This window comes from Thalassophryne amazonica, chromosome 14 (genome assembly GCF_902500255.1).
Source record: "Thalassophryne amazonica chromosome 14, fThaAma1.1, whole genome shotgun sequence".
Lineage (NCBI taxonomy): Eukaryota > Metazoa > Chordata > Actinopteri > Batrachoidiformes > Batrachoididae > Thalassophryne > Thalassophryne amazonica.
Genome location: NC_047116.1, coordinates 87,534,916 through 87,549,281, shown reverse-complemented (window position 1 = coordinate 87,549,281; position 14,366 = coordinate 87,534,916). Strand labels below are relative to the sequence as shown.

General features: G+C 40.3%; 1 protein-coding gene across 1 annotated transcript in view; it reads left to right on the top strand.

Annotated features, from left to right (window-relative positions):
• Positions 1-14,366, top strand: part of LOC117524317 (inactive dipeptidyl peptidase 10-like) — a 151,386-nt gene that overhangs the window by 98,836 nt on the left and 38,184 nt on the right. Inside the window, exon 18 of the mRNA XM_034186080.1 lies at positions 7,287-7,385. Coding sequence (XP_034041971.1) covers positions 7,287-7,385 — 99 coding nt within the window. The remainder of the gene's footprint in view (positions 1-7,286; positions 7,386-14,366) is intronic.

Genomic DNA, 14,366 nt, shown 5'->3' with positions numbered 1-14,366 from the left:
GTAAGTGCACTGGCATATGGGAACTAGTTGAGGATATGTCATCTGACTCTTTAAGTCAGTTGCATCAGTTTTACTTAGTTATTAAGTTGGGTCAAAGCAAAGTTTAATTTATGTATATATTCAAGTAAGTGTGTCTGCAATGTGTGAAAATAAATGGGACTCACATTATTCCATGGCCATTTTGGAATTAACATAATTCTGTTGACCACTTTTTAAAACTGTACTGGAACATCCACTTGTCATTACACTGTAAAAAATATCTGAAATGAGAGATCTGTGCTTTGAAATCACATAACAACATACCACAACAACAAAACAAACAAACATGATTTGATTTTCAAAGTCAAAGTGTCTTTATTTGTCTCCCTAAAGAGAAATTTGCCTTGGACAGAGGGGTCTGCTACACAACGACACATCCAACACATACCACACATGCATCAAAAACAACCACGTAATAGATCAAATTTAAAATACAAATACATAATCAATAGAAAACATATTAACATCTTAGTGCAAATTCCACAACACATGACCTCCCCAAATTGCCCAACAGTTTCTTGTAATATTCAAGAAAAACATCTGTTAGGATAAACAGAACCAAGTGTCAGGAATAGTGTACAGGACCATCTCTGCCGTATACGGATTAGACGTCCCCAGTCCTGATGGAAGACACCACAGAAGGTGGATGAGAACAATAGGGCTACATTCCTGTGGGACTTCAAATTCCAGATGGACAAGCAGCTGCTGGCCAACCAACCAGACAAAGTGGTGGTTGAAAAGGGAAAGAAAACTGCAGTTGTGATATATGTTGCAATCCCAGCTGACAGCAACATCAGAAAGAAGGAGCACAAGAAAATAGAGAAGTACCACAAGCTGAAGGAGCAACTGCAGCAGGTGTGGAAGGTAAAATCCAATGTGGTCCCAGTGGTAATAGGAGCACTAGGAGCTGTCATCCTTAAATTGGAAGAGTGGCTCCAGCAGATTCCCGGCACAACAACAGAGGTCTCTGTCCAGAAGAGTGCAGCCCTCCGAACAGCTAAGATACTGCGCCGAACCCTCAAACTCCCAAGACTCTGGTAGAGGACCTGAGCTTGAGGAACACACATACCACCCTCCCCCTGGTGTGTGTGTGTGTGTGGGGGGGGGGGTACTTTGTATACCTTCTTCTCCGTGACCTCTCTGGTCCCACTGTGAACACCTTCATGTGTGCACTTTAGAAATCTGGTGGTTTACAGATGTGCATCTTTTTTCTTTCTATTGGCTGTTCCCCTTGATGATTTTAAACAGAAGCATCCATCTTCACTGAACAAAAATTGTTTATGGAAGTCTCTTGGTTTTTGGCCACCAGTGAGTGTGATGACTCATACTATTTTCATATCTTCATGTATTGTTTTTGCCAAAAATACCATGGAATATTGTGCAAAATTTTAAGTCTGGATCATTCATCCTTACACTACGACATGCCCATGCCTAATAAACATGGTAAATCCAACTCCTTTGCACCCAGCACATATGTTTGCACATCATTTAAATAGCACTGTGTGCTTAGACATTCCCCAAATGGTTTACGCCCACTTATTTTGTGCTCATAATTATTTTGGAGCTCACAATGCACACACATGGATATGTGGAATGCAGTGCAGTCCCTGTCATTTATTTCTTTATTCAGTATATGGATCATACATTTTCTTGAGGTTTGCATCGCTGAGTTTTGTGCATTTGTGAAAATGTGCATGAAAGGACTTCCACTAAAACAGCACGTTATCATGCAATAGATATTCTGAATTGGTTCATTAGTGCAGCAGATAACTGAAAACAAGCATTGAAATGGTGATACAAGCACCAAATTCAGCACAACTACTCCTTAGACATTACTCTTTTGAACAAAAAAAAAGCTGACTGGCCACTTGATATTTCAACAAGCGGCCAGAATTACACAGGGTCAAAATTTTAAAATGCTTCAATCATATTGAAAGCTATACCACATTATTTTTCTGATCATAAAGATTCCAAAAAGGTATAATTTGGACTATCTATGACTGAATGTTCTGGAGTTATGGGATAAAAACAGCAGGAATGGTGACAAAGGTCAATTTCAATTTGTACAGGGGTCAAAAGTTACAGTTGCTCCAATTTTGGTAAAAGGGTGCAAATTAGTGGTTGAGCAGATAGGATTAATAAATGAAATAGTTTTGACTGTGTTGAATTCTCGGTCTGCAAAGTAAAGGTCAATGTCGACGTCCATTGGATTACACTATGTAACAAATTTTTATTTTTGTTTTGTTCCTGGGTACACAGTGTGTTTTCCTAACCTGTTATGCCTTAAATAAATAGAAAATAGCTGTTATTCCACAGAAACTTTGCTTCTGTGATCAGGACAATGATATTTTGAAATTGTCTGTTTTCAAGAATATTCTCGATTCGCCTTCACCACTACTGAGTAGTCTTCTAGAATATTCTTTATAGTCCAGGAGTCAAACCCCTAAATTTTGATGAACCTTGTTTTGTCGGATAAAGTTTTTTTCTCTGTTGATTCATGTAGCCTAGGGATAGGTAAACAAGAATTAGGGGGGTGCTCAGTTATATCTCTTGCGCAACTTTGGATATTAACCCCTTTCTGTTGGATATGCGCTATTTCAGGACAAAGTCAATTTTCTCCATTTCGCAAAAGAAGTGAGTTAATAAAAGGCTTAAATATGCTTGTGTTTTTGAGTGTGTCCAAATAATTTTTAATTCCTTAATTAGGTCAATTAACCATTTTCTAGTCATTTGTGTTACTACTGTAGTAGCCTGGGTGTCATCAGCTGAGCGTACCAGTTTAATTTGGTCACTCAGTCTTACTATAGACACCACTTAACTGCAGTTTTTCCTGTTGAAGCACATTTTCCATTCCATTGTTTTAAGTTTTCAATTCAGTAAAAGAAGTCATATCTCATCAGTTTCAAAGGCAACAAATGTAAGTACATACACTATAGCAGAACTAGAATCATTCCTTTATTTCTCTGATACCCTCATTGTGGTTTTTAAAGCCGTAATAATAATAAAGCTTAAGCGAACATCTTTGATTAGTGTGTGCTGCCATCTTTTAACAGATCACCAAACTTACTGCATCATCTCTGTTGTGTGCTAGTTCCTCTGAGGTTTGTTCATGAATACATATAAACAAGAGTTCAATTACCTCAATTTTCAGAAATAAAATTTTGCTTTGAAACCCTGAACAGATTACGCATGTAAGAAAAATATTTCTACAGCTGACTCTAGTGTGAATATAACACTGAAGATCAAGTGAACCTTGGTAGCTTCATGATAAGAGCAACATCCGGATAATCTAGAGACCCTGGTTAATTCCAACTTTTTTTCTGTGTTCCTATGTGTTATCATTATCACGTATGTGTGATGCCTTGAGTGGTTAAAAGACCATATTGGTAAACAATAAAGGGTTTTTCCTTTTTACAGATTTGAAAGTTGGTACTGTTGCAGACTTTGTCATGAACTTCAATAAAAGAATAGCCTCCTACTTGACCAGCAGTGATGTCTATCTCATTCTTGACAGATGAGTACAGCATAAAGTCCACTATGAAAGATGGCAGACGGGTGTTACTAGGAAGCATCATTTGCTTCGGACAACAAAGTTGCCTGCACAGAAGGTTGTCTTGTCTTCTGTTGAAAACAAGAAACAGTTGATCCATATCCTCTGTGAAGAGCTGACACAAGACAGGATTTTTGATCTTCAGAGTACTAGACCACAAGTTGGTAGTGACTGGGGAGGATCCTTGCCCTGTTGAAATCAGAAAGAAAGAAAGAAGGACTCGATTTGATCTTGAAACTCACCAGGAAGAAGCTGATGTCATAATTGTCCAACAAGTGCTGAAGTGTGTCAGGGAGGCCCAGCAAATATCTGTGATTTCAGATGATACTGATGTATTTGTTTTGCTACTTCATCACTACCAAATGGCAGGACTGGAACTGCTACTTACCTTGGAATCCCCTAGCAAGGAAAGGGCAATACTGGATATCAAGTTGACACTGGCTAAGCATAAGGAAATAGTTAAGAACCTTCTTCCTGTGCATGCTATATCAGGATGTGACACAGTGGCATGTTACTTTGGAAATGGACAAGGGAAAGTCATCAAAACCCTGAAAGATGGATATGATCTGTCAGCAGTAGGGAATATGGATGCACCCCTCCAGCAAGTAATTGATCAAGCAACAAGTTTCATCTCAGCGTGTTATGGCACAAGGGACAGCACAGACATATCTCACACACGACTTCTGATGTGGGGAATAAAGAATGGCAAAGGCCTTTCATCTTCACCAAACTTGGCTACTCTTCCACCAAAAAATGGTAAATGGTAAATGGACTGCATTTATATAGCGCTTTTCCATCTGCATCAGACACTCAAAGCGCTTTACAATTATGCTTCACATTCACCCCGATGTCAACAAGAGAGGCCTTTATAGAAAACGTGAATCAGGCACATTTTAAGGCAATGTTGTGGCAAAATGTCGATGTTGACCCTACGAAATTGGACCCAGAAGCATTTGGTTGGAAAAGGACCCAGACAACAAATCATTGACCCCCAATCACTTTACCGAACAACACAAAACCTGCCCCAGACTACTTTTTGGAAATGATCCGATGTGGCTGTAAACCCTTAATTTGTACAATGTTTTGTGCATGCTTCAAGGTAGGATGCTCAAGACAGCAGTAGCCTGAACTAGCCATCATGCAGAGCATTGTGTTTAACACCAACGGTCAAAACGACCCCCTGTGAGCAAGCACTTGGCGACAGTGGGAAGGAAAAACTCCCTTTTAACAGGAAGAAACCTCCAGCAGAACCAGGCTCAGGGAGGGGCAGTTTTCTGCTGGGACTGGTTGGGGCTGAGGGAGAGAATCAGGAAAAAGACATGCTGTGGAGGGGAGCAGAGATCAATCACTAATGATTAAATGCAGAGTGGTGCATACAGAGCAAAAAGAGAAAGAAACACTCAGTGCATCATGGGAACCCCCCAGCAGTCTAAGTCTATAGCAGCATAACTAAGGGATGGTTCAGGGTCACCTGATCCAGCCCTAACTATAAGCTTTAGCAAAAAGGAAAGTTTTAAGCCTAATCTTAAAAGTAGAGAGGGTGTCTGTCTCCCTGATCCGAATTGGGAGCTGGTTCCACAGGAGAGGAGCCTGAAAGCTGAAGGCTCTGCCTCCCATTCTACTCTTAAAAACCCTAGGAACTACAAGTAAGCCTGCAGTCTGAGAGCGAAGCGCTCTATTGGGGTGATATGGTACTACGAGGTCCCTAAGATAAGATGGGACCTGATTATTCAAAACCTTATAAGAAGAACAATTTTAAATTCTATTCTAGAATTAACAGGAGGCCAATGAAGAGAGGCCAATATGGGTGAAATATGCTCTCTCCTTCTAGTCCCCGTCAGTACCCTAGCTGCAGCATTTTGAATTAACTGAAGGCTTTTCAGCGAACTTTTAGGACAACCTGATAATAATGAATTACAATAGCCCAGCCTAGAGGAAATAAATGCATGAATTAGTTTTTCAGCATCACTCTGAGACAAGACCTTTCTAATTTTAGTGATATTGCGCAAATGCAAAAAAGCAGTCCTACATATTTGCTTAATATGCGCATTGAAGGACATATCCTGATCAAAAATGACTCCAAGATTTCTCACAGTATTACTAGAGGTCAGGGTAATGCCATCCAGAGTAAGGATCTGGTTAGACACCATGTTTCTAAGATTTGTGGGGCCAAGTACAATAACTTCAGTTTTATCTGAGTTTAAAAGCAGGAAATTAGAGGTCATCCATGTCTTTATGTCTGTAAGACAATCCTGCAGTTTAGCTAATTGGTGTGTGTCCTCTGGCTTCATGGATAGATAAAGCTGGGTATCATCTGCATAACAATGAAAATTTAAGCAATGCTGTCTAATAATACTGCCTAAGGGAAGCATGTATAAAGTGAATAAAATTGGTCCTAGCCCAGTACCTTGTGGAACTCCATAATTAACCTTAGTCTGTGAAGAAGATTCCCCATTTACATGAACAAATTGTAATCTATTAGATAAATATGATTCAAACCACCGCAGCACAGTGCCTTTAATACCTATGGCATGCTCTAATCTCTGTAATAAAATTTTATGGTCAACAGTATCAAAAGCAGCACTGAGGTCTAACAGAACAAGCACAGAGATGAGTCCACTGTCTGAGGCCAAAAGAAGATCATTTGTAACCTTCACTAATGCTGTTTCTGTACTATGATGAATTCTAAAACCTGACTGAAACTCTTCAAATAGACCATTCCTCTGCAGATGATCAGTTAGCTGTTTTACAACTACCCTTTCAAGAATTTTTGAAAGAAAAGGAATGTTGGAGATTGGCCTATAATTAGCTAAGATAGCTGGGTCAAGTGATGGCTTTTTAAGTAATGGTTTAATTACTGCCACCTTAAAAGCCTGTGGTACATAGCCAACTAATAAAGATAGATTGATCATATTTAAGATCAAAGTATTAATTAATGGTAGGGCTTTGGGGTCTAATAGACATGTTGATGGTTTGGAGGAAGTAACTAATGAAAATAACTCAGACAGAACAATCGGAGAGAAAGAGTCTAACCAAATACCGGCATCACTGAAAGCAGCCAAAGATAACGATATGTCTTTGGGATGGTTATGAGTAATTTTTTTCTCTAATAGTTAAAATTTTATTAGCAAAGAAAGTCATGACATGTGACATATGTTACCCCATAAAATGTGTGATAACTAAGCATGACATTTGGTGCAATCTATTCCTTTTTAAAACCTTATTAACTCAACCAATAATTTGCTTTTTTTTTCTTTTTTCTTTTTTTTTCTTTTTTTACCAAGATTGGACCAGCTGTAACTTTTGACCCCTTTACAAATTGAAATTGAACTTTGTCACCCTTCTTGCTGTTTTTACCCCATAACTACATAACAGTCATAGATAGTCCAAATTATACCCCTTTGGAATATTTATAATCAGTCAAATAATGTGGTACAGTTTTCAATGTGACTGGAGCATTTTAAAATTTTGACCCCTGTGTAATTCTTCAATTGACCCCTACCTGGCCATCTATTGAAATTCAAGTGGCCTCTCGGTTTTTTCAAAAGAGTAATGTCCAAGGACTATTTTTGCTGATTTTGGTGCTTCTATCACCATTTGCAGGATTCCTCTGTAAATATTCTGTTATCTGCTGCACTACACGTTGTATTCATTTGAATTTTCTTCTGACAAAAGCATTTTTTTTTTTTTTTTACAGGCCACAAGACACTGGAAGCAAACACAGTATTAAAACAAGCTCTGGAAACCAGAACGATACCCAAGAGGGAACGAAGAACTTTACAAATCAAGAACATTGGTATGCTTCTGTAGCAATCTGTCTGCAAAACTGTTTCAAACTGACAAGCACTTCTCACCTCACTCAGTTAATGATAATCAGCTGATTAGTAAATGTTGTGTTTCACCATGTGTGTCTGTCATATGAACAGTCTGCAAGATTTGTGGAAGGTCACACACAAATAAATGAACAGGTGCAGCTTCTTGAGCAACGGCTCACCACATGGCATCATATCTCTCATTGGTATTTTTTATTAGAGGCAGTGTGATCAAAAACAGAATGCAAATCAAATTTAATTTATGACTTCTGTTCATTTAGGGGCACTGAATTAATATTGTACAATGTATAGTGATGAAGTCATTTAGCTATGTCAGTCATATCAAGTTCTAACCACTGAACTTATAGGTTCATTTTAAATACATTTATCACTCGTTGTAAGCCTTAAAACTGGAGCAATCTGGGGATGGGCCTAGTGCCCTGGCAGTATAGTTTTTGATCTGTTTTATAATCATTTCTCAATAAAATGGCAATGTATGATTAAATGCAGAAAGCCATTACCACCACATTGGACTTTCCACATCTGCTCCAGTTGCTCCTTCAGCTCTTGGTACTTCTCTATTTTCTCGTGCTCCTTCATTCTGATGTTGCTGTCAGATGGGATTGCAACATCGATCACAACTGCGGTTGTCTTTCCCTTGTCAACCATCACTATGTCTGGTCGGTTGGCCAGCAGCTGCTTGTCTGTCTGGAATTTGAAGTCCCACAGGACCTTAGCACTCTCATTCTCAACCACCTTCGACGGTGTCTCCCATTGGGACTTGGAGACTTCTAATCCATATGTGGCACAGATGTTCCTGTACATGATTCCCAACTTGGTTGTCCCTCTCAGTGTATGCTGTTCCAGCTTACATCTTGCATCCTGCTGCTATGTGCTGGACTGTCTCTGTGGCACATTTGCACAACCTGCAACTTGGGTCCTGTTGGCTGCGGGAGACTGTGATCTGGTGCTTTGTGCTTGTTCTTGCACTCAGAGTCTCTGTGCTGTCCATCAGGTAGGCCTTTTGTAGCCAGGGGTTGGACCTCTTTCATGCCAACCACTTCTTCTATCTATCGATGGTACATCCCATGGAGAGGCTTGGTCTTCCATGATACCGCCTCTTCCTGTTCCTTATCACATCAGTTTGCAGCTGTCTGAGGCATCCTTGATGCAGTGGATATTGTGATGTATTTATGCTGCTCATCTCATCCTGTATTGTGGCTCCGACACTCACTAAACCATTGCACATAGAGCCTCAAGGTGCTGGAGTTTGGGTGGAAACCTCTGTGCATTGTGAAGATCGTTTTCATCAATCAATCAATCAACTTTTTTCTTATATAGCGCCAAATCACAACAAACAGTTGCCCCAAGGCGCTCCACATTGTAAGGCAAGGCCATACAATAAATATGAAAAACCCCAACGGTCAAAACGACCCCCTATGAGCAAGCACTTGGCCACAGTGGGAAGGAAAAACTCCCTTTTAACAGGAAGAAACCTCCAGCAGAACCAGGCTCAGGGAGGGGCAGTCTTCTGCTGAGACTGGTTGGGGCTGAGGGAAAGAACCAGGAAAAAGACATGCCGAGAAGGGGGGCAGAGAACGATCACTAATGATTAAATGCAGAGTGATGCATACGGAGCAAAAAGAGAAAGAAACAGTGCATCATGGGAACCCCCCACAGTCTACGTCTAAAGCAACATAACCAAGGGATGGTCCAGGGTCACCCGATCCAGCCCTAACTATAAGCCTTAGCGAAAAGGAAAGTTTTAAGCCTAATCTTAAAAGTAGAGAGGGTATCTGTCTCCCTGATCTGAATTGGGAGCTGGTTCCACAGGAGAGGAGCCTGAAAGCTGAAGGCTCTGCCTCCCATTCTACTCTTACAAACCCTAGGAACCACAAGTAAGCCCGCAGTCTGAGAGCGAAGCGCTCTAATGGGGTAATATGGTACTACGAGGTCCCTAAGATAAGATGGGACCTGATTATTCAAAACCTTATAAGTAAGAAGAAGAATTTTAAATTCTATTCTAGAATTAACAGGAAGCCAATGAAGAGAGGCCAACACGGGTGAGATATGCTCTCTCCTGCTAGTCCCCGTCAGTACTCTAGCTGCAGCATTCTGAACCAACTGAAGGCTTTTTAGGGAACTTTTAGGACAACCTGATAATAATGAATTACAATAGTCCAGCCTAGAGGAAATAAATGCATGAATTAGTTTTTCAGCATCACTCTGAGACAAGACCTTTCTGATTTTAGAGATATTGCGTAAATGCAAAAAGGCAGTCCTACATATTTGTTTAATATGCGCTTTGAATGACATATCCTGATCAAAAATGACTCCAAGATTCTCACAGTATTACTAGAGATCAGGGAAATGCCATCCAGAGTAACGATCTGGTTAGACACCATGCTTCTAAGATTTGTGGGGCCAAGTACAATAACTTCAGTTTTATCTGAGTTTAAAAGCAGGAAATTAGAGGTCATCCATGTCTTTATGTCTGTAAGACAATCCTGCAGTTTAGCTAATTGGTGTGTATCCTCTGGCTTCATGGATAGATAAAGCTGGGTATCATCTGCGTAACAATGAAAATTTAAGCAATACCGTCTAATAATACTGCCCAAGGGAAGCATGTACAAAGTGAACAAAATTGGTCCTAGCACAGAACCTTGTGGAACTCCATAATTAACTTCAGTCTGTGAAGAAGATTCCCCATTTACATGAACAAACTGTAATCTATTAGACAAATATGATTCAAACCACCGCAGCGCAGTGCCCTTAATACCTATGACATGCTCTAATCTCTGTAATAAAATTTTATGGTCAACAGTATCAAAAGCAGCACTGAGGTCCAACAGAACAAGCACAGAGATAAGTCCACTGTCCGAAGCCATAAGAAGATCATTTGTAACCTTCACTAATGCTGTTTCTGTACTATGATGAATTCTAAAACCTGACTGAAACTCTTCAAATAGACCATTCCTCTGCAGGTGATCAGTTAGCTGTTTTACAACTACCCTCTCAAGAATCTTGAGAGAAAAGGAAGGTTGGAGATTGGCCTATAATTAGCTAAGATAGCTGGGTCAAGTGATGGCTTTTTAAGTAATGGTTTAATTACTGCCACCTTAAAGGCCTGTGGTACATAACCAACTAACAAAGACAGATTGATCATATTTAAGATTGAAGCATTAAATAATGGTAGGACTTCCTTGAGCAGCCTGGCAGGAATGGGGTCTAATAAACATGTTGATGGTTTGGATGAAGTAATTAATGAAAATAACTCAGACAGAACAATCGGAGAGAAAGAGTCTAACCAAATACCGGCATCACTGAAAGCAGCCAAAGATAACGATACATCTTTGGGATGGTTATGAGTAATTTTTTCTCTAATAGTCAAAATTTTGTTAGCAAAGAAAGTCATGAAGTCATTACTAGTTAAAGTTAATGGAATACTCAGCTCAATAGAGCTCTGACTCTTTGTCAGCCTGGCTACAGTGCTGAAAAGAAACCTGGGGTTGTTCTTATTTTCTTCAATTAGTGATGAGTAGAAAGATGTCCTAGCTTTACGGAGGGCTTTTTTATAGAGCAACAAACTCTTTTTTCCAGGCTAAGTGAAGATCTTCTAAATTAGTGAGACGCCATTTCCTCTCCAACTTACGGGTTATCTGCTTTAAGCTACGAGTTTGTGAGTTATACCACGGAGTCAGACACTTCTGATTTAAAGCTCTCTTTTTCAGAGGAGCTACAGCATCCAAAGTTGTCTTCAATGAGGATGTAAAACTATTGACGAGATACTCTAACTCCCTTACAGAGTTTAGGTAGCTACTCTGCTCTGTGTTGGTATATGACACATGTCATTTTCATGTCTTGATATCAGTGGCATCTATCTCCTCTTGTGGCCAACTTCTTATTCTAGCTGGGTATCTGATGACTGGGAGAACGTATGCATTGATGCCTCGGATGTTACTCCTACCATTGGGTTGGCTTCTCAGCACCTGTCTTACCTTCTGGAGCTATTTGGCTGTGGTTAACCTTCTTGCATCTTCATCATGGTTAGCTGTGGCTTGTGGGACTCCCAGATACTTGTCACTGTCCTGTATGTCCACTATCCTGCCTTCTGGCAACTCCACACCTTCCCTCTCTTTGTCACCATTGTCATTTTGCCTTTCAAAATTAGAATTTATTCTGCAGAAAAAAAACAAAAAAAACAAACAAAACATTGTCTGTATTGAACATGACAAATGAGAAGGAAAGGCAGAAAAGGAGGATGTAAGAGCCACATGTTCCGGATAAAATGCAGACACAAGCTACAATATTTTTTAGAACTATCCTCCAATAAACACTAACCCTGACTTGTGACCCCCCCCCCCCCCCCCCCCTCCACCACACACCACCACACACACACACACACACACACACACACACACACACACACACACACACACACAAAGGAGGCTGGAGTTGTGCACTGTCAGCAGATTTGGGCACACAGGATGAACTCTGCTGGTCGTTTGTGTGAAGTTTGTCATAACGCATTTTGCACAATTCACTGTTCTCATGAGAAATCTTTCTTCACGGCACAGCAGAGTTAGAGCTCTACCAGGTGTTTCACAGGCACTGCACCACTGACAGAGACGTTGTTTTCTCTTTTATAAGTTGGTGTACCATCAAAATGGCTTTGAAGCTCTTATTTTAAGATAAAAACCTACATTGTGTAACTTTATCTCATGACCTAACTTTTGGGCAACATTTTCAAAGTGTGACAGCCCCTTAACCTCTTCCAAAAAGTTGATGCTTTATGAATTACACCAGGAGCAACATTTTCAGATTCTTGACGTGAGGTCTAACATGCATTTTTCAGTTTTTTTTTTTAAATATCTGCATTTGTCTTTTCTTAGCTTTGGAATTACTGCACAGTTGTTGTTTTATGACTGATGAAGCTGTTCTGACTCACTGGGTTTCTATTGTGGATATATAAAACTTTCAAACCCAATTCGCCCTATTGAGACATCCCATAATCCCTTGCACGCCAGAGAGTTACTGCAGTCTAAACAACATAAAGAATCCACATGACAACAATTGCAAATGAACATTATCCAACCAAAATGTATTTTTTTATGCTTTTCATCACGTTAATATGAGACTGCATGCATGGGACCCTGAAAACTCCCTAATACAAATATTCCAAATATTCATTGTCTGCTACATTTAACGTGCGTGGATTATAATAAATGCAAAACGTATTTCAGACAACAAACAGGACAATCAGCACTGTAAAGGACAATAAGCAGGACGTTAAAGAGCAAACTTCACTCTCCCCCAGAACAGGAAGCGATCGTAGCTCACAGCAACTCCCATTGAAAATAACGGAGGAACAACCTGAGCTTCTTGCATGTTTACATAAAAGAAACACAATAACAACATCTATAAACCCAGATAATATATTCACAAGAGTTTTACATACAATATACAAAGAGTTTTATGTTGCGATGTTAATGCTGTTGTCCATGTGCAGTGGTTAAATTGCAGCCTGATCAGACCGTCTCAATGCATTTCTCAATGTTACTGACATCTCGCAGAGTGGTGAACTCTCCAAAGTTTTGTGAGATTTTGCAGTATCTGAAACCTCAATAGGGCAAATTCTCTCCAACTGCACACATTCCATTTTATGAAAACTGTTAACTCAGTTATCATGCCTACTTTATTTTTATATGTAGTTATTTAAAAATAATAGCGACAAGATAGATTTATTTCTAGGCTAAATGCTCCCCTGTAACTAATTGGCAAAATTCTGGGGCCTCAAGTGTAGACAGGGTATAGAGAAGGATTTAAATCAAATTAAAAATATAGCTTAAAAATGTGAAATTTCAGTTCAGATTTGATCAATTTTCTTGGATTAAAGTCTTTCTCTGTATCATGTCACCATGAAGGTGTGAGAGGTGGTGCAACAAGCCAAAGTTGCACTGCACCCAGTCTCTCCAATCACAGATACAGATGCTCATATAACCTTAAGAGTTGTTTGGGTGCCTTGGTGGCTTCCTTCACCAGTTTGATTTTTGCACTATTTTTCTTACGTTAATGCCAGATTATGGTCGCAAATATCCATTTTACCAGCTCCACTAATGCGTTGCTGGTAAAACTCAATTTGCGACCGTAAAATCCAGCATGAACATCCACAAATCATCAGACACAACAGGGTTATTGTTGTGGCTGGGGGGCCTGGCTGCCTTTTGTTTCTGTCTTCTGTGCTGTCTTTTGTTTTTCCTTCCAGGTGGCTTGCGTTTAGGACTGAGTGGCTGTGTGGCTGAGTTTTCAGGACCTCACCCTGATCACCTGAGGCTGATCAAGTGCAGCTCGTCAGGACTCACAGCTGTGGTGCATCTACACGGATTGGAGCATGGTGGCATTTAAGTCTGGAGTACACAGTGTGTATTTGCCAGAGACTCGACCTTGTGACCAGACGGGTGAGGTTGTCGTCTCGAGAGCCATCTCATCATCAGTGGATGCAGAGAACGTCCAGGTTTGATGCATGGTCTGTGAAAGAGGAGGGGGTGAGGTCTCACGCTCGTCAGCACACTTCCTGAGGTACGTTAGGTTTTGTGACTAACATTTGTACAGTCAGTATATGTGGTGTACCTCACACCTTATTGTATTGAGCTGTTATGTTAGTCGTTTAATCAGCTTCCACTGCAGTTTGAGTATGTGAACAGGGTGTTCCATGCCTGCAGGGTGGGAAGCTGATTAGTAATTAAGCCAGGAAGTGTTTGCTGTTTATGCACACCTTTGAGTGGTCTCTCTGTGTGTGGAGTGTGGACTCACATGATGATTTCTTCTTTCACAGACTCGGTTTGTCGCGGCCGCCTGGGGGGTGTCGGCGGGGTCCTTGGGTCCGAACAGTTTCTGGCTCCGGACCGTTAGTGCTGCTGGGAGCACACCGCAATTCCACTACGCCAGACCGCGCACTCATTTGT